Here is a 21,439-nt window from a genome sequence, read left to right as displayed (position 1 = left end):
CTTCCCAGATCTAACATCCATTACCCTTCTAATGTAGCCCAGCACACTTTTTAGCAACAAGAGAACACTTTCAACTTACATTCAAGATTGGTCTTCACCTTAACCCACAAGTGCTTTGCAGGAGGGCAGTGATTCACGCCTGGCATTACTCCATCCCAGGTGTAAATTTCTTACAGAATATCATGTTGGCCCAGTTCTCAAGTTTATCAAGGTCCCACAGGATTGGTGTTCTCCCATTTGGTATGTCATACCCCTTAACCTCATTCTGTGTGCAAATCTCCTTGTATCATCAGTCAGATCACTGATGAAGATGTTCAACAATGTGAGTCCCACTACACACCCTTGGTGTATTCTGCTCATTACCAGCTACCAACCAGACTCACTGCCTTTGATCACTACCCTTCACCTCTGGATGTCCAGCCAATTTTCAGTCTACTTTTTCAGCCCACAGTTTCTAGCTTCCAAGTGAGGATGTCATGGGTGAGGATGACAAAAAAACTCACTAAATTCAAGATACATCACAACCACCACTATTGCCTTGTCCATGCAGTTATGTCCTGGCATTACAGCAGGCAAACAGCATGTTGAAGCCACATTTAGGGACTGTAATGACAGGACAAAAGGTAATGGGTTCAAACTTAAACAGGAGAGAGTGGTGAGGCACTGGAACAGGCTGCCCAAGGAAATTGCAAGTGCTCCATCCCTGGAAGTGTTCAAGGCCAGGCTGGATGGGCTTTGAGCAACCTGGTCTAATGGAAGATGTCCCTGCTCATGGCAGGGGGGTTGGAACTAGATGATCTTAAGGTCCTTTTCAATCCTAACCATCCTATGATTCTAATTTACCCTCTATTGACCATTCCAGATTGTCTTAATGTGCTTTATGTCCTTGGATCTAAAGACAACACACTCCACAATCCTTCCACTGACTGTAGCAAGGCTGACTGACTACAGTTCCCTGAAACCTCCTCCTTGCCTTTTTTAAAGGTATGTGTCCTGCTGGCATCTTTCTAGTCAACAGGGATCCTTCCGAACCACCATGCTTTTTCAGAGTTGACTGAGAGTGGCCCAAATCACATTGACCTTTGTGCTCTTTCAGCACAATTGGGTGAACTTCATCATGTCCATGGATGCATCCAACTTTCCTAAGCAGTTTCTAATCCAATGCTTTTCCACTGCTGGCTGACCTGCTCCTCCCCAACCCATGCCAGTATACACAGAGGTCTGGGAGCAAGCTCAATCTGAAGACCAATGCAAAACAAATATCAAACTAAATAAAAAAACCTTGAGTACTTTAGCCTTCTCTGTATCATGTTACTACATTGCCTACTGTACTCATCAATGCATCCCTGTTTTCTCTGTATGTGCACACTATTGGTCAAAGAAAATTAATGTATGTATTATTGCAATTCACCTTGCATATCGGCAAGTACTGTGGCAAGCAAGTCCTCTAAAAATTTAGCTAAACTGAAAAAAACCACATCAGTCCAGTGTTAAAGCAGCTGGAGGTAGGAACAAAGCTTGACTACTCCCTCTCATAAAGAAACTGGAAAGGTACATTCAAGGAATTACTTTTTTTTGCCTTCGGTAGCATCTTGAATAAATCCATAAATAAAATATCTAAATACATTTACAAACCTATGAAAATTATGCTATTGGGAAATGTTATATTATATATTTATATATTATAAATATCCTTGAGAACAGTTTGAAGATCTTGAGTGAAATAAGCTCATATCTTACAATAACAAAGTAAGCAATGCCAGTATCTCTTTCAAGGTGAAATTTAATTCCACTTGTTAATTTCATTTAACTCATAATAAACCGCTGCCTAGCAAAGTGTTGCTGTGATTTCTTAAGTCTTGAATCAGAGAGATGTATCTGAAATATTCCCAGAACTCTGCAGAATGTTTGGTTGTTGGGGCTTTTTTCATTTTTATTTTACCTGGAAAATCAGCTTTGAAGTCAGGCACATAAAGACAGTGAAAGAAAAAAAAATAAAAGGAAGAAAAGAGGAAAAATATTTTACTTGCCTCTTTCTGCTAGAAAGATTTGGTAAGAGAAAACTGGTCACAGTCTACCAAGTCATATATCCTTCAACATTTTTATTTATTTTTCAGAGAAAAAAATAATGTTATTTGCAGGGTAGGGGGGGGCAGGTTGAATGCAAACTTTTGTCAAAGTGAATAAAAACCTATTAATACAAAAAATGCTTCATAGTGTTAAACATATCAATTTGAGTGATCAAAAGTGTATAATTACAAAACAAATCAAACAAAAAATATTCTCAGCATTAAATTAGTCTATAAAGTGATATATGGTGTCCACTGAGTTATGACAGATTGTTACACAAATGCCAACATAGATGATAAGGTTCCCAAGGGAATCTAGGGGTCTTCTCTCAAGAATCTGAACATTAAAAGAATTGGTGAGGAGGTAATGAGTTATTTCTGGAAAAAATACTACATTAAGAGAATTTTTGATTGCATGGTTAAGTACTATGATGTCGGAAAATGTCATGGTTAATACCACATGCAAAACCCTACTACTGCCCTCTTGTGCACAATGCATCCAGTGACTTTAGATTCCTGACAGTGCATTGAGTGAGAATACATGTATTTTTCAGCAACCTTATTCCTTGCACACAGATAGAGTACATTACCAGTGAAAGTGTCTTGCATACAAACAGTGAACTTTCAGAAGTTTCTATCTGTAATGCTGTTGAAAAGGTGATGGTAATTTTTAAAGTTCCCTAATCTGGGATTATATAATTGGCAAGAAATTATCAGTGTTCTTTTCTTTACACACAGACATCCTGCCTGACTCACCATGCCTGAAAGCATAATAGAAGGGTTCATTCCAAATTCCAGACAACAGATGCATACAGTTTGCAGTTGCAAAACTCACAGGATATGCTCTCTTGCCATAGCTTGGCTCCTGGATTTCCTCACTAGTTCTCAGTGAGAGTAATTTGCCATCACCTTTAATTAACACCAGTTTTTCCCCTACATATGGTCAGCAGGTATAAACTACATTATAGTCTCAGCTCTATGACACCATACACAGATCTACAGGAGTTGAATGTTCACTAAATGTACTTAAATATCTGGTAATATTTAAGTTTCTTCATAGACCATGCAGATCACTGTGCACAGGCTGGCAGAATAGTTCCTTATAGTCAGGCTATAGCAAAAAAAATTATTGATGCAAGGTACCAGAAAAATTATGTAGACTGTATTATCATTGCATTTAGTATTCTGCATTTAGTATGCAGACTATAAAATAGTTTTAATTCAAAATGTAATATTTCTATTGCAACACCTATAACTTTTAAAGTACATTTTAACCTTTAAAATAAAAACCAGTGTTCTAAAGAGAACAAGAGTTACATAACGTATTTCTGTTCATATGTTAACAAAAAAAAAACCAAACCCAATACTCAAAAACTCCACAACTGTTCTTCTGGAGCAATTCCTAATGCAATATTTAGAATTCAGGAGCTTTTTGCTTTTTTCAGTGTAACAGCTGACAGTCACATACTGAGATACTCAGGGGAACCCAAAGATAGTGCCAGTGATACCTTTTCTCCTTTCTGTTTTGGAACTACACGTTCTGACTCCTTATCGCACTTGTTGCCCAACAGTATTACGTCCACTTCATCACCTGCTTTCTAAAAGAGAACCAGCATTAATAAGTGTCAAGAAAAAAGAAAGTAACAAAAGCCTTTCACTTTCAGCTCACACTACCCTTCAACACTTTATCTCCTTGAAAGTAAAGGCTAAATTCTGTTCTGACCTTTTCATACGTGGCAATATTTTCCATCAGTTAATGGGATTTGAAGGAAAACAGCAGGATAGCAAAGAGCAGAAAAAGCCACTTGCAAACGGGCATAATTTCCTACTCCATTCATAACGTATAAAGTATATGGTGCATGGGCACCATCTTCTGACAAATGCTCCATGTTGAGGCTTCAAAGTCACTGGAAATGCTCTGAATTCACAGGCATTGCCCTCTTCTAAAGTAATGGGTTCATGGATTAGCACTTGAGTCAGGTCTACATTCAGCACTCACAAGTGAAAAGGAAGGAATTTGCTGCACTTGAAAGAGCACCTCTCTGTGCTTCACATTTACACACAGGCAGTAAAATTATATTCAAAGTGTTCAAACTCAACATAAAAGTTTGATTATTCCAAGGCACTCAGAAGAAGGCAATAGGTTTTTAATGAAGTAAATGTAAAAACCTCATTGATTTCAAAAGGAAGAAAAATCTAGCTTTTTGACCTTGTCTCCATCCTTCGTTCCACTCCAGTTACATCCATGATGACTGTGAAATGCATTGGGTGCTTTACATCAGTGTTATTTTAAGATAAGCCATTGTAACAATACATGACTAGAATAATGGCAAGGAAAGGGAACAGTTCTCCAACAGCATGTGGAATTTGAAAACTTACTTTTGTTGTGAGAATCATAATATTTAAAACTACCTTTGGTGCTTAAATGGAGAAAGCTGAAGGTCTCAATCTAGATACAAATAAAGCTAATGTGGTCTGATCCCATGGCTTATATTCTGAAAGTATATGCTCAAACAGCTTCTCTGATGACTCAGAAAGCCTGGTCTCAGCCCCAGATCTGTGACAAGGATGTTGATGAAATCTGATCTCTGGCAAAGTTTTGATTTGTGTAACTTTGCTTAACATAAGAAAAGAGTTTTAATTTTTATAACTTTGCTAACATAAGACAAAATCAGACACAATCCCCCCTCCTCAGAGCTCATACATGTCCTTCTCTTCACAGAAATGCACAGAAAGACCTCTATTCATTAAAGGATGACAGAATCATTATTTTTAGTCTATCTGAACTTTTATAACTAAGTTGCTTCATTTGAAGAATACAGCAGTAGGCACAATTTATATTAAGAAACACTATTTCATTTGTTTTAATCAGTTTTCATTTTAAAGTCAGCTAATCACACTCCAAACCCACAGGTGATGTTCAATACAATATAGTATTAAACTGAAGGAACCTTAACATAAGAGTATGAAATACAGGCCTAAAATAATGAATCAATCTAACCTGGATTAATTGACAAAAATGTTGGCTGTTTCAGAATGTACTGAAGCTTTACTCACTAAGGTCAATGGCTCTTCTACATAAAATGATACACATCAGACCCTAGTATAGGGTAAATAGACAATTTCATCTCATCACATAATCAACTTTTTATTTGGAAGAAAACTAAATGTATCTGAAGGTTTTATAAGTGACATTTGACTTTCCTTTAAAGTAAAAGGTCAAAGGAAAATACTAGCACACTGTGTGTATAAACCCATGAAATTCATCCTGTAACTTTATTTCTGTACAAACTGCACAAACTTTTGCAGTAGGAATGTTCTTTTTAAACAGCTTTGAAAAAAAAACAAAATGTAAAGGATGTTAGAGGTACCAGGCAATTCATAGAATCACAGAATCCCAAGGGTTGGAAGAGACCTCGAAAGATCATCTAGTCCAACCCCCCCGCAAATCACTAAGTATTAATCAGTATTATCAATCACTAAGTATTTATTTCAGCAAATAACTATTATTTCTACATTGATATAATGCAATAACTCATTTTCACTTTGACTGGATCCTCCACCAAAGCACTGAAAGTGCTCCTTTTTTAAAGATGGTATCTTGCAGCTTCTTGCTTTTAGAAAACTAAAGACTACACACCAAAATGACATCAATTTTGAAATCTGAAAACTGATTATGCAGATGAAGGCTTCAAAAATTAAGTCAATATGACTAGGCAGACGTTTGACCATGTGCTTAGTTGGCATAAAAAACACAGAGGTACATGGATTTGAATTGGCCAAAAATATGGCTCTTCAGTGCTTCCAAATACTCAAGTGTATTTTCATCATCCGTTATTTATAGCTCAGGAATAAGCTTTCCAAATGCATAAATCCATAGCAAAAAAAGGATGGTTATTTTACAGTCACTAAGATGCTATTATGCAAGTCAGCACTGACTAAGCTAATGGTGTCAGGAAACATTTTTTTTCCATGTCATGGAAAAATACTATTAAGAGTTCCATCAATTTCATCAAAGCAAAAAGATGTTGCCTGTTGGTTTGGTTTTTTTAAAGAAGTAAAAAAAAAAAAAAAAAAAGAACCCAAATGCAATTGTTCTGCACTGGTATCTCAAAAATCCAAAACATCCAGATTTTTGGTTCACTCTCTTCAGTTTTTCTTCAGATTTTAACATTAAAAAATTCACATTTTATTGAAATTTAAAATAAAAAATAATCAGAACTCAGAGAAAACCTAGCCTGTTTTTTTTTGTTTGTTTTTTTTTTAATGCCTCAAAAAATTGGAGTCCAGAGTTTTACTGAGACTGACCAAGTTTTTTTAAGTGTTTGGCAGACCTTGGAGCCAACAGGTTTTGGTAAAAGGGTTTTTTCCCCTGCTGGATTCCCCAGTGACAGGAGCCAGGATGCCTGGACCAGTGGCCACAGGAGGGAGCAGCAGCAAAGCCTCCAATGAAGCGGTGCCAGGGATCAGGTAAGGAACACTGGACTCTCACCATAGAGAATCTATATGTTTGTTTTTCCCCAAATACTTTTTCCACAGATGTTCTTATTTTGCAGAATTTCACAGAAATGCTGTCAATTAACCTATGAATTCACGCAGGGACATGGTTTAGTGGTGGACTTTGCAGTCTTAGGTTAATGGTGGGACTCAATGATCTTAAACGTCTTTTCCAACCTAAGTAATTCTATGATTGTATAAGTATCAAAAGCAGTACAGACATCTTTACTGAAAAAGAACTATATCACATTTGTACTTACACATAATTGGAAAAAACTGCCCCTTCACTTTTTAAATGGCAAGCACACTCTACTGTGAATGGCTGGCCTCAACCTTCACTGCAGCAAACTTACCATATTATCAGCTCATCCAGACTCCTTGTTCTATAAAGCCATCTATCTAGCAATAGATCTTAAAAAATCACCACTCTTTCCCTCCACCAAATTTCCAGGGCATAGCTGTGTAAGGCTGCATGAGTTTGATACTCAATTATTACAGGTTGAAAAGGGAAGAGAAGTTTGTTTGGAGGTCCAAACAGTGAGACTGAGAACCCATACGTGATAAATACACTAAGGTAATAATTAGCTTGCATTTGAAGAAGAAATGCAGCATTAATACAATTTTTCAGATCTGAAAAGGATACACATAGTCACAGAGCAAGATAAGGGCAGAGCTGGGGAAGGCCATAAAGCTGAGAAGTTTCTTCTTCCTACTTACTAGACAATGACACTAGAAACATGTCTTTTGTATTAATGAAGAGTAATTTGTTAGGAATACATTGTCTTCACAATCTCTTTGACAGCATCACGAGTAGTGCTCATATTGACTCACTTACATGTCACTTTCCATGCATTTTTCTAAGTGCCACTGCATGACTTCAGTTGCAAATGCCTTGTTTCCAGTAGTTCAGTGGCAATAAAAAAATGAAAGGCTTTGTTTATCTATTAGCAAACTTAGACATGACTAAATGTAAACCAATTTATCCTGAAACCAATCTGGGACTGGAGATAAACCAACTTAGTAAAGTGATAAAAACGATAATTTTCAGTTCTTATCAGAGCCATAACAACAAACCTATCTATGAATTGGAAAAAAATGATCTTTTTGACATCAAGCTTTCCCATCTGAGGAAGAAAAACTCAGAAGAATTTGAAGTCAAACTAATTTACAGTTGCAAAGCAATTTGCTGTGTTGCTTTTATTTAAGTATGATACAGAAACTCTGAGAGACAGTCCAGTATCTCAGCTCTCAGATGCATCAAATGAACAGAACCAGAAAAGGCACTATGCAAAAAACGGCAGTGATCCAACACATCTGCACATTTCGTATCCTAGGTGAAAGGTCACTTCCCCAGGTAGTACAAATAGAAAGCTAATGTATTCATAGCAGCCTTCCAGTATCTGAAGAGGGCTTATAAGGATGATGGGGAGGGACTATACATTAGGGACTGTAGTGATAGGATAAGGGCTAATGGGTTAAAGCTCAAACAGGGAAAGTTTAGATTGGATATAAGGAAGAAGTTCTTTACTGTGAGGGTGATGAGGCACTGGAATGGGTTGCTCCAATGAAGTTGTGAATGCTTCATCCCTGGCAGTGTTCAAGGCCAGGTTGGACAGAGCCTTGGGTGACATAGTTTAGTGTGAGGAGCCCCTGCCCATGGCAGGGATTGGAATGGGATGATCTTAAGGTCCTTTCCAACCCTAACCATCCTATGATTCTATTCCAAGAACACTAAGTTATGTCAACCAAAACTCACTACTGCATGAGAAAATGCTGCGCTAGCAGAGAATTTCCAGTGTGGAGATAATTGTTGGAAACTGGTAATGCCACATTCATGGCCACAGCAGGAGACTAGCACAACGAAAACTAGTCCAATGTTTTAAAAGAAAACTAGGACCTACCATCTCTGTAAAAAAGTTTCTGGAAACTCAAGATGCCATGCATGAATCATGGAGTGATTTAGGCTGACAAAGAATTCTGGAAGTCATCTGGTCTTACCCTCTGCCCAAAGACAGGCCAATTTCAAAGTCAGGTCAGGCTGCTTAAGGCCCTGTCAAATCAAGCTTTAAGTATCTCCAGATCTTCCCTGGGCACCTGTTTGAGCATTTGACCACTCTGTTGTGAGAAACTTTTTGCCAATATGTTGGTTAGAATATTGTTCAAAACATCCCAAAAAAAGAATTGTTTTCTGCAAATTAATTTGCTATGCAGTTTTTAATTTCTAAAGGCCAAACAAAATTAGCCTTTAAGAACAGCTGTATACAATAGTTAAAGGCCGTATCAACAAACAAGAGCAGCACCTTAAATTGGACATGACCCCCACTCTAACAAATAATGGTTTCAGTAACGTAAATTTCCTGTAATTATCATGCTCTTAATGAGTGCATTACAAATCCAATATACCTGTACTGGATTTGCCAATAATGTCCTAAGATATTAAACTGTGAGTGTATTTGTCTAGTAAGCTTCTTAAGCACAGTCATGTTTCTCAATCTCCTCTAGTTCTGAATACGAAGTTTTACAACAATACAGATATGGCAGTATATTTGTGTCTCGAACTTCCTTTAACAATAACTAATTCTTAATAGGAAAGTTTTTGTATTTCACACTTAAAATAATGGAAATACAATGACAACATTACTGGTAATCTGACTGTAATAGCACTGTCTGGGCAGTTTTTATAAAGTCAGTGGATTTTTCAGGAATGCTAAATTGCTTAGATTGTTATTTTCAACTGCTGTAAAAATGGCTCAGCACACTGACAGGATTTTAAAAACCTTCCTGTTTAAAATCTCTATGTATGAAGAATCAAAAAAGTGGGACCATAATGTACTAACTGAATTGTCTCAAAAAATCCTATTTGGCTTAGATGCAAGCTTTACATTACCTATTAGTCTGGTGTTTAATAAAACCTGCAACCTTTTCTCTTTTAAAATTTTATTTATATTTTTCTACACTTCCGTATTTTAAAGGGTGCTGTAGCAACAGCCAGTTTAGTGCTAGGCATTTGTTGGGTATTAAATACTGGTTTGCATTCACAGACCAAAGCAAATGCAGGAATGTCACCAACCTCCAGTAAGTAATTAATTTTCATGAAATGCCCTGTGTTTTAACAGTCATTGCTTAAAAACACTTCTTTTGCAATGAATGGCCCCATATATTTTCTCCAAGACACTTCAGAAACTGATATCCCACTAGGACTGAATTAAATTTTTTATTATTATCTAGCTCTATTACGACACTCACTAATTGCTAGGTTTGAGATTGGTACAATCAATCATGCAGTTTACATTCCCGGAAATTGTTTTAAATTGAGTATTTTCCCATTTTAAAATATTTAAACTAACAAAGTACCTTCAGGGGTCACAACTGAACAGTCTAAATATTAATAGATTGAGTATGTTTACACAAAAGTTTTTAAGTGTCACAGAGAGAAAGCAGGCTTGTGCAGGTGTGATTTCCTGATTGACTTAAGCAAATCTAAGGCTGCATGGTGGCTACAAGAGCTAGTCCCATCCTTCCCTCCACCCTAGCCTGACAGTTCTGATACTTTCTTTGTGCTTATGGTTGTGGACTGTAGCCCACTAGATCAATCTGTTGATCTAATCAGAGATTATAGGAAAAAATGGCCCCTCTGGACACACTGCGAAGACAGATCAGTATTTTATATATACATTTATACACACAGATATATGTATGTTTAAGCTATATATAAAAAAATTGATATATATGGATAATCTCCTTTTTCAGCTTTTGATAGCAGTAAACCTGCTATCATAGTGCATGTCAAGTTAAATGTTAGCTAATCATGAAACTGTACAAAAGGTTGCTTATCTATCTGTGACATTTGCTGGTTTGCTTAACAGGAGGAGGGTATACACTTTTCCTAATGAAGTAACAAAACACACGTGTTAGTTTGAAGTGTGTGCAGAAAAGCCACTAAGAAGACTGTAGCATCACATCTCCTTTGTAACATATTACTGACGTTAGGCTTTGTTTGTCACTAAAACTTTTAAGGTGGCTTTAAGGTGAAGAATAATGATGTACTAGGTCACCATAGTAATGGTCTTAATACTGAGGTAACGTAAATGTAATATCTTCCAAGAGCATAAGATATTCAATGTATGTATTATCAGATATATGAACATGTGTAGTGCATTAATTTGTCTGTATACTGAAGCTGTGAAGAGAAAAAAGAAAGCTTTTCATGGTTTTACTTTGTGCCTGCTTTCCCAAGAATTCTTCTCCTATCAGTCATGTCATATTCCTACCTATTCACAGAGCATTACAAAAAGCTGTTTACTTGATTTTAATCAAAAGAGAACACTACCTTGCTTGGATTCATTCACAAGGATAATAACTTCTACAAGCATGCTAACTACAAACTTTCAGACTACTGCTCAAAGCAACCTCATTGCTCTCTATGGCTTCCTGAGGAGAAGAAGTGGAAAAGGAGGTGCTGATCTCTTTTCCCTCATATCCAGTGACAGGACATGTGGGTATGGCTCAAAGGTACACCAGGGGAGGTTTTGACTGGACATTAGGAAACATTTATTTACCAGGAGCGTGGTCAAACACTGGAACAGGCTTCCTAGAGAGGAGGTCAATGTCCTACATCTGTCAGTGTTTAAGAGTAATTTAGACAAAGCTGTTAAGAACATGCTTTAACTTTTGTTCAGCCCTGAAGTGGTCAGGCAGCTGGACCAGGTGATCAATGTAGGTCCTTTCTGCTGAATTATTCTATTCAGAAAGTGATCTGCCTCTACCTAACAGAGAAAACATCAAAAGAGACCTAGCAATAAAGACTCAGGGTACAGGGTTAAAGGCAGCTGAACAAGCCAGTGTCTAAGGGCCTGCCCACTCCTCCCTTCCTGGTTCCTTCCTCACATTGTTTGCACATGTTCTTCTGCTGGCCCTCCTGCTCCTACCTGTTTACCTTAGGAGAACTCTGATAACTGTCAGACCTTTCTGTGAACCTCTTAAACTCACTGATGGAGCATAAAGCTATCCAAACTGTTAGTTTTTTAGCATGCTATAAAGTTAGAGTGAACTTCAGAGGGCTCCAACAGGCTCCAGAAGCAGCATATGGAAGCCAGGAGCAGGAAGGGAGGTGAGAAAATACGACCAATCTGATAGCCATGTGCTGCTGAATCACTTCCTATGTCACATGAAAACACGTGTTTCTGGTTGCAGCAGCACAAGCAGCTGAGCTAACCAAACAGTTCACTGCCACCAAAAAAGGATTTTCCCTTTCCTCCTCCAGTTCCTCACTCCTGAAACCATCCTCTCAAAAGGAATATCCAGAAAGGACAAAGAGGATGTTTGATTTGTTTCTTTTGATTCCTGGGATGAGGTAACTCCACTAAAGTAATAACATTAGGAAAGGGAAATAACTAGCTGTGATATGGAATTCTAACATGGAAGCAAAGTAAAATCTTGGGTTGGACACAGCCTTGAGGAACCTGGTCTAGTGGGAGGTGTCCATGCCCATGGCAGGGGGTTTGCAACTAGATGATCTCAAAGTCTTTTCCAGCCCAAACCATTCTATGATTCCGTGATTCACACCAGTGATTAAAGCACCACAACTCTACATGTGCAAAATCAGACTGGAAGCTATGTTTTATTGAGAAGTACTTCAGAAAACACTCTTGCATCAACATAGGCTTGTCCTGGATGATCCACACTGTATTTCAGTTCCAGATAACAATAATCTTACTATTATACTGTGTGCTGAGTTAAATGTAAGAAATTCTGGTTAGAAACATGCAGCTGAAAGAACAAGAATAGATCTCCTGCAGTCATTTGAACAGTAACTGTAGTAACTCATTAACCATCTTCATTAAGAGACGAACCACTGTTAGACATATTTACCTCATGAATGTCTCTCATCCAGCTTGTTATACTGTGAAAACTGTCCAGATTTGTGATGTCATATACTAGAACAAAACCTTGTGCGCCACGAAAATAGCTAGTACTAAGTGTATGGAATCGTTCCTGGCCAGCTGTATCCCTGAAAGAAATTGTAAGATATCACACACACACACAAAAAAAAAACCCAAAAAAACCCCAAAGATGATCAAACTACAGAACCCCCAAGAAAAAATAATTTTAAGGAGTATTCTCAAAATTTTGAGTGGCATACCCTAACACAAAAGGAACAAGTTAAGATAAGGATGAGAGAGAATCTGGGTGGCAGACAGAACAGTGAAAGAAATACCCTGGAAATGTATTCTGAATACTACAGCCCTACTAGGGAAGGTAAACCAGTGGTTGAAGACTGAGTGTAACATCACCGCTTCTTCATACACGTAATCATTAAGATCAGTATTACTCAGGTGATAAAAACATCTCAAGTACAAGCATTGCAGGAGTCAGATGACATCCCACAATCTGAAAAACCCTTTGTAAACTGTGACAAAGACAGTAAGCTGGTTTAGACAGAAGTCAGATTTTGGGAAAAAGACATAAGATACAGGGATGCAGAGATTCCTACACAAATCTATGCTTTAAGAAAGCTGTAAACAGGTCTCCAAGGCATTGGTATTAAAACCTGTGATGGAAAAACTGCAGATACTGGTCAGATAATGTACAGAGTTACTTCTTGAGAAGTTAAATACTGGTGAATATAAATAACCTTCAGTACTGGATGCCTGGAGAGATAGCTGTCAGTAGCCCTACACAGCTTTCAGAATAACTTCAAAAACCAAAAAAAGAGTGCAGGTTCCCACAGATTAATCTTACTAACTTTCTCTTGGTGACCCTTTCGAGCATGCATTTGATGGGTAATGAAATGTAAAATTTTCTTGCTTTGTCGCTTCCCTCAGTATTCCTATGCAATTAAATATACTTAGTATGTATTGTAGATCTTCATTGCTTGTATGCTGCAAGTTTTATTGTTAAAGCAACCTAGTGACAACCCTCTTTTTAACTTACATTAGTTACTGCAAAAAATTTGCTCCCCTAGGCCAAATTCTAATTTTAAAATGACCTAGTAGGAACAGCTGCACTTTAGGAAGATACACAATTAAAAGCAGATGAGATTTTTCATGGTGTAATGTAATTTAGTTGACTCTTATTTGTAATACATATTAAAACTTACCATATTTGAAGTTTCACTCTTGTATCATGAAATGTTACTGCCTTTACTTTAAAATCAATGCCTAGAATAAAGAAGAAAATCTGTAACATTTCTCATAACAACATAGATTCCCTTTGAAGAGTGTTTCTTAGCTCTAGTTATCATGCAATTTTGAACAGAAAGTGAGAAGGAATTATATCAAACAGAATAACTAGCCAACCATAGACATTCAAAATTCAAGTTGTAAAAGGGAATTACTCAATGGTGAAAACAGCTATGTGCCAATACATTACACAAACACAACTCAAAGCAATGCCAACACAAAGCAATGGAGGGGCAGGCCAAAGCAAAGGTGCAGATACTCTGAAACTACAGGTAGGTATTTCTATGAATAGGCGAGTGACACAACAGCAGTTTCATGGCCCACGCACAATAATACTGGACAAATATATTGAAGATCTCAGTTGTTTCCAGCTTCATCATGTCAGCGTGACAACTATGAATGGGGAGGTAGAAATGCTTATAAAACTGTTATATTTGCAACACCATTTTTCTGGCCTAATCCAAATCCCTAAAAAAAAATAAATAAAAAAAAATCTAGAATTACATGAACAGGAGTAGGAATTAGCTGTACTATTTCAAGGTAAAGTTGAACACACACTGGGTTTCATTCAAAATGAAGAGGATTGCCCCTACAGCCTTAATCACTGTATATCCCAGATCTAATGCTAAAATCAAGCATTAGCTCTTGAAATGAGTGCAGAATGTTGTCTCTACGTACACTACAGATCTTTCCTCAAAGATATTTCCTTATAATTTATAGTGCTTGTACTCCAAATGTGGTAGATGATACCTGGATTTATGATTTGTTGAAGCTCTAATCTTAGTATTGGAATCTTCCAGCCATCAGCTGCTGCCTTAGGCTAACGCATTTTCTCACAGTTAACCATTTTTTCCCCAATTATCTTATTGCTGAAATTTGAAATCCTATTTGATAATTTCTCTGCTTAATTTTTTTCCTCCCAACAATAAGGCTATTTTTGTCAAGTATATTAAGTGAAGGTGACATTGGAATAGCTCCCCATACTGCACAGTCAGAATTCCCTAAGGTCAAAATACAACTCCTTAACATGACTTCAGAGTGGCTTTTCACCAGTAGCAATGTCATTTGAAAGAACTAAACAGACTGAAAAAGCACAAAAAATTGTAAATTAATACCATTGCACTGATTTCTGTAACAATCTGTCTGCCAAATTACTTCATTAAAGGAAAGCATCCATGGCAGTAAACCAAAACTGCAGTAGAGGAAATGCTCCCTTCCTTTTTACTGACAGATGTTTTGTGCACAGAACTTTGGCAAGTACACTCTCACGTGCATGATTCCAATGCTATTAATATTTTTGTGTGTATGTCGTAAAAGGGTTTAGGTGGATTTTTAAAATTATTATGATAATCATGTCCTTCATTTGATGAATTTTTATTGAAGCTCCAATGGAAAGATGAAATAACATAATTGGTATATGTAATTAATATTAAACAAAGCTTCCTTGATGGAATTAATAATGTCAGATGGAAATGTAATTTAAGTCAAATTTGCTCATGTAAGGTGGAACTCTAACGTGATGGAAACATTTGCTCCTGAAATTCACATGGTTTGTTTAATTATCTGTATCACTTCCTACAAGTGACATTAAAGCAGTTGAGAAGGACAGAATATGCACTGGGAGGCTGAAATGTCACTTTCAAATGGTGCATTGGGGATACAGTAAAAAGTTATAATCCATCCAGGGATTCCCAGACCTATAGGAAACAGTTCTCAGTTGACATACATTTTAATAATAAATTGCTATAAGCTTTTTTTTATTTATAAAAAGGGAAGCAGAGTGCTGAATCAGACTGAAACTTAATCTAAATTAAAATCAGGCTTATTGACTTCTTAAGTCAACTTCAAAATTTATTGACCTAAAAGGCCAATGAATGTTAGTGAAAAACAGAAGTCAATATGTTCTGCATGCATGAATTGTTCATGTCTTTATATGAAATTTCCAGCAAACTTAGCAAATTGGAAAGACAGAAAAGAAAAATTAGAAATATAATGCCAAAGACAGCTCACAGATTTTAGATGCTTTTAAGCCCATGTATTATACAACATGATCAACATAACAAAGCAAGCATTGATTATTGGTCTTGACATGTTATTTGACTACAATAACTTGTACTTGCTTCTTATAAGTTGTCAAATAAAACCAAGCGGTGGTAAGATGGGTTTAAGTTCAAATTCTAGTTGTTATTTCCAAGTCTTACAGCCATGATATTAATTTCCTTTATTTATATTCCAAATAATAAATATACACATATTAGGACTAGTGCACCTTAACGACAGATCTAAAAAGTATCAAAACAGTCAGTCGCAGGGGAATTCAGCTGTGAATTGCCCCTCTCTTCCCTCAATATCTAGAAAATAGTATTTGGCCAGCTGCAAAAGTCCTTCAAGAAGGACTTTTGCAGCTGGCCTAGAAAATTACAACAAGTTTTTCACCCCAATACAGCTGGCAAGTTATTGACAATAAAAGACCAAAAAAACCCACTATGTCTATCCAGTGAAAACATGAGTTTGAGCAACTTGGCAGGATGCAAAAGTGACAGCATGGACAGAGAGGGGTACATGCCCACATGCAGTTCTTCCTAGCCAGCTTCTGTCACACAGCTGAAACCAGGACAGTCTTCAACTCTGCAAGGAGGGAAACAGTTGGTATCACTCCTGCACCTGAGCTAGACAAGCACCCAGAGAGATGTTGCAGGTTGAGTTTCCACCATGTTAGGTCTACCCGTATTTAACGCTTACTAGCTATTGGTGCATTACTTGAATCCTCCTGCATGTCCCAAAGCATATCTGAAGCATAGTGGTATCTAGGCAGTCAGAAGTACTGATAATTACTGTTGTGGTGAAAAAAGCAATTCATGGCTTAAGATGGTTTGCTAAGAAAGTGACAAAAAAACCAGCCTTGTAAAAAAAATAACAAATAAGATGCAGACTACTACTAGTGTTGTTAACCCAACAGGACATGTTTACCTTCAACTGGAATAATTTTTGTTGATTAACTCTATTTCCTTCTAAAATGAGTATCAGGAAATCTAGAAAGACTTCAGAGCTGGTTCTCTTATTCATCGTGCATTAGAAACAAATGCATAAATCACTTGACTTTGTAACCTTGCTCTGAATAAATATACATTTTTTAATAACTTTTTTTTTAAGGAAAAAATCAAAATAGTATTTTTTTTTTTTTAATCCTGAAGTGGGAGTTGTAGCACTTCCAACTATGACAGATCTGGGAGGACTCACACCTCTACAGAAATGTTTCTCTCAGAAAACATGAGTGTTGCAGGACCCCAATGTAATACAGCAAAGTAACTACCTTGCATCCTGTCAGATCACAGTCCTGCTCACTTGCATATAAATGGGGTTTTTTTTTTGTTCATAAACATTCTCTATGGCTTTATACACAATGCCATTGTTTAAACAAAAACATTTATTCTTTATAGTCTATTCATAATACAATGCATTTGCCTTATGATGCATATAAGTTTAATTAGAAAACTATCTGCTTATAATTTACCCAAACTGCGTAATTGCGGAGGAGCAAGGGCACCCAGCCTTGAGTGTTTAAGTGCTGCATAAGAAGTTTTCAATGAAAATTTACTGTGGAGGTTTTTTTTCTTTTTTTTTAACTAACTACAAAATACATAATTTTATAAAAGTCTACCACTACAGAAGCCTATTACAAAATGTTTGCTTGGGTTTGGGTTTGGAACTTTTCCCCCCTGCAATAACTCTAGTATTTTTCCCAGTAACACAAAACTGATTCATGATGAGACAGAAACGAAACTTCCAAAAACCTTTTAACTTCTGTGCTTACTGCCCTTTGCCACTAAGGAAGGCACATGATTTTGTTAGGGAACTCAGATGGCTGAGAGACTGTACAGCCTAGATGATCTTCCCTCTACTTAAATCACCATTTCAGCTGGACAGGTAAGGTGAAAAATCAATTAGCATCAGATGAACTGCATGAATAGGCTGCACGACAGATAGAGATCATATGACTGAGCTTGTACGAAATAAACAGGCATCCAGATTAAATCAGTTATTTGGTTTGATGGTGTCAACACAGAGGGAGAAGATATCATGAGCAGAACTATTGCACTGCATCTTCTTCCTTTACACTGTTCTGAGCTATGACCAAAAAGCCATACTCTCGGTTATAGCTGTCTTCATGAAAAATAAACTTCCACTTCCAATATTACTCTTTTGTAAGTCATCACTTACAGTCCCATTTGTTTTAAAAGTTTAAGCTGTAATATACCTCCTCAGAGGGAATTAAATAGAACATGGTACTTCAGAAATAACTTTAAAATCACATTCAGGTTACAAATACTACATATATATGATGCATTTACATTTCAGTTAAACATTTGTTTAAAAAGTTTTAAATCTCATGAGAACAGGTTTCAGGAACAGTAATAAAATATTATTATGTCCATAATTGTCACAAAGCTCTTCTATCCAAACTATTCCTTAAACTACTTCAACCTACAAATTGGAGAATGTATTTTTAGTATCACCACCATACAAGAATTTTTGACTCTGCAGTGGACTGAATTAAGAGTAAATGAAATTCTGTCTCAAAATAATAACTTCAGGGTCAGGAATCTACCTTCCAATATGAAACACATCAACAAAGCTGGTATTTATTTTCATGGCCATTCTTTGGGACTCCTTGCTAAGCCTGGTAACAACATGCCTGTTACAAGGATCAATTTCATTACTGTAATGCTAGTAGAGTTCTTCATTTTTTGTTTGTGTTGGTTTCAGAAGCTGCTTTGCAAGAGTGGGTAAGAAAATACAAAGAGGTTTAAGTTTAGCCATTCTAATGTGGGTAGGTCAAGTCACCTCACTTACAGTAAGTATTCCCTGGACCAACTACTACCTGTTATTTACCAACTCATCCCACATTGAAAAATAAAAAAAAGAAACCAGGACCATACATATTTCAAATACAGAAACACACAATATCTTGTGCATATTTTAACTCTCTCAAGAGCACAGGAAAAAAAATAAATAAATTCTTACAGACACAGAAACTTCTAAGACTGAAAATTTCCCAACCAGAAATTGAGGAAAACACCATCCCTGTAAGTGTTCAAAACCCATATAGATGAGGCCCTAAGTGGTAAGGTTTAGTGGTGATCTTTGCAGTCCTAGGGCAATGGCTGGACTTGATGATCTCAAAGGTCTTTTCCAACCCATCTGATTCTATGATTCTATGAAAATCTCCACAGCAAATCAAAGCAGTGCACCCACATTACATATTTTCACCATATGGATAGTCAACTTGCCATTCCCTGTGGCACCACGGGGCTGGCACACCGTGACAGTGGGGGCTCCCCACCAGTCTCCATCTGCAGAGGTGCCTGGGAAGGCAGCACAGCAGGGCAGCAAAACCAGCTTGGTCTGGCAGGGTTAGTGACGTCCATCACAGCAATGGACCTGCTTTAATAACCACTTACATGACTATTTACAATGGAATGTATCATGATTTTATAACCTTAAAATTATTAGCACAAAGTTAAATCCTTTTCTGGTATGAAAGATGAGGGAACTTGGCGTTTCACTGATGCCTAGCAACCCTCTAAGGTAGGTAGCATTTTCTCTGAACCCAGACTGGTGTACAGCAACAGGGCCTCTGTCTTTAGCTGTAGGCAGTAAGTAGGAAACAAGTTGTTGCCGTAAGTTTAAGAGTAGGTTCTGAATGCCCCAGACCACCAGCCGGCACAGAACGGTTCTGAAGCCAGGATGACATCTTTCCTGACACCCTGTCAAACCTCTGCAAAGGTTTACTCCGCTACACGTGGCTGGACACATGCAACAGTTAAGTGAGGGAAATGTGACACCTCGGACACAGCGCCGGGCAGGCTCTGTTTGAAACGGCCGCGGCCGTGAGGCTCACTCGGGGAGCGAAAGGCTGCTGACAAGGCGGGTACGAAGCGGGTGCCCAGGCGTCCGCCGGCCCGCTGGGACACACGCCAGCCCCTCAGGGCGACAGCGAGCGCTGCCGTCCCCACAGCCACACGGCGGGGCTGCTGGGCCGTGAGGCGGGCTGGCGGGCACCAAGGGGCGAGGGAGAGAGCCGGTAGAGCCGTCACCGACCCGCGCTCACTCACCGATCGTGGCCAAGTAGGAGGAGGTGGGAGCCCCAGAGGGCTCCGTGTACCTCCGCACGATGGAGGTCTTCCCCACGCAGGACTCCCCTGCCATCACGATCTTCACCAGCAGCGGCGGCGACAGCTCCCCCACACCGCCCTGCCGCTGCCCCGCCATGGAGAGCGCCGAGCGGCGACCGGACCGGGCCGGGCCGCCCGAGGCCAAGCCGAGGTTGGGCGGGGCAGGGGCCGCCTCACTGAGAGGGAGCCGGTTCCGCCCCCGCCTGCGGGTGTGTGAGCCGAGGAGCCCCGCGCCATCTCCGCTGGCGGCTGCGGAGCCTCCAACCCCCGCCCGGCATAGGTGGGCAGGGCCGGGCCGGGCCAGGCCTGGCCGGGCAGCCTAGAGCGGAGGATGCCGCTGTGTCGTGCTGCACTGCGGGGCGTGGGGACGCGGGCCTCAGCTGGCTTTTAAACCGGCTTTAAAAGCATCTGTCTGCTTTTGGTTTTGCTATCTGGCTGAATGTTGCTGTCGTTACGGCAACCAGAAATCTGTGCACGTTACAGAAAACAAAACTGTCCAAGCTCGAAATTATTTAATTCCCATGTTTGCTAAAAACGTAATAACCGAGATCAAAATGGTCAATGTGAGGCAATGCTGTGCTGTAAGACGGCGGTGCTGTGTCCTGCCCCAGTCCCAGAGCACCAGGGCCAGGCCCGTTGTGCTGATACCCCTGGACTGAGCTTCCCAATCAGCTCCATGCTTCACCTTCCCTCTCCCTCAGCTACCAACGGCCACGGTTTTGTGACAGATGTTTCAGGTGACAGCCACTTGAGTCCATCCCTACTGCAGACTGTGCAGCAGAGCCATGTTAGACCTTACAGATCCTGTGCAGACTTCCACATGCTGTGCTTCATCTGCTGTCCGGAATTAGGATTGTGAAATTATGCAACTCTTTTTTCATGAAGCTTCATCACCGAGGGGGGAAAGGGGGAACTTTCACAACCCTCATAACACTTCCTCCTGTGAAGTACAGAAACAGTCTGGTTTCTCATTATTTCCTAATGTTAAAGACAGAGACAGAAAAAATAGGTTTTAAGAATTTCCTCTTTTTCACTTTTGATTTGTTCTTGTTTGGCAGTCACCCTTACCCATAACACACAAACAATGTATATCCAGCGTAGGCTTCTTGCATGCACAGCTGGATGTTTTTACCAGAATCCCATACTGTCCAAATTATAAAGCCTTCGGGCTCCTCCAGTGTCATAAATTTGGGAAGGCGATATATTTGAATTAAAAGTGTTTATAGGCATTTAGAAATATTTGTCTCTATCTAGGCCTCTAATGACACCCCAGAGGTTTTTGGCATTTTCATCTTCAACCTTTCAAGCAACTCCTCAATCAACTCATGCAGCACAGAGCAGTTGATGTAACATACTTTTTGTGGAGGACAACTTGTGAGTTCTACCTAGCACATTCTCTTATCAAAGGACAAATATTATTTCAGGCTTATCTCCCTATCACCCCAATCTGAACCACACACCAACCTGCCTTGACTTGCCAGAGCTGGACTGGTTAGCCACAAACCTTAGGACTTTG

General features: G+C 38.7%; 1 protein-coding gene across 2 annotated transcripts in view; it reads right to left on the bottom strand.

Moving 5' to 3' along the window:
- LOC101867665 (ras-related protein Rab-10-like) overlaps nt 1-20,064 on the bottom strand; it is a 31,072-nt gene extending 11,008 nt beyond the window's left edge. For both annotated transcript variants that reach the window (XM_013130135.3, XM_034069604.1), the window contains exons 1-4: nt 19,864-20,064; nt 13,666-13,726; nt 12,438-12,576; nt 3,578-3,667 (exon numbers count right to left, since the gene is read on the bottom strand). In XM_013130135.3, coding sequence (XP_012985589.2) covers nt 3,578-3,667; nt 12,438-12,576; nt 13,666-13,726; nt 19,864-20,020 — 447 coding nt within the window. In that variant the 5' untranslated portion in view covers nt 20,021-20,064. The remainder of the gene's footprint in view (nt 1-3,577; nt 3,668-12,437; nt 12,577-13,665; nt 13,727-19,863) is intronic.
- Nucleotides 20,065-21,439: the final 1,375 nt, after the last annotated feature.

The sequence above is a fragment of the Melopsittacus undulatus genome, chromosome 1 (genome assembly GCF_012275295.1).
Source record: "Melopsittacus undulatus isolate bMelUnd1 chromosome 1, bMelUnd1.mat.Z, whole genome shotgun sequence".
NCBI classification, from domain to species: Eukaryota; Metazoa; Chordata; class Aves; order Psittaciformes; family Psittaculidae; genus Melopsittacus; species Melopsittacus undulatus.
The sequence above is the reverse complement of the archived record's forward strand: the minus strand, read 5'-3'. Positions and strand labels throughout refer to the sequence as shown.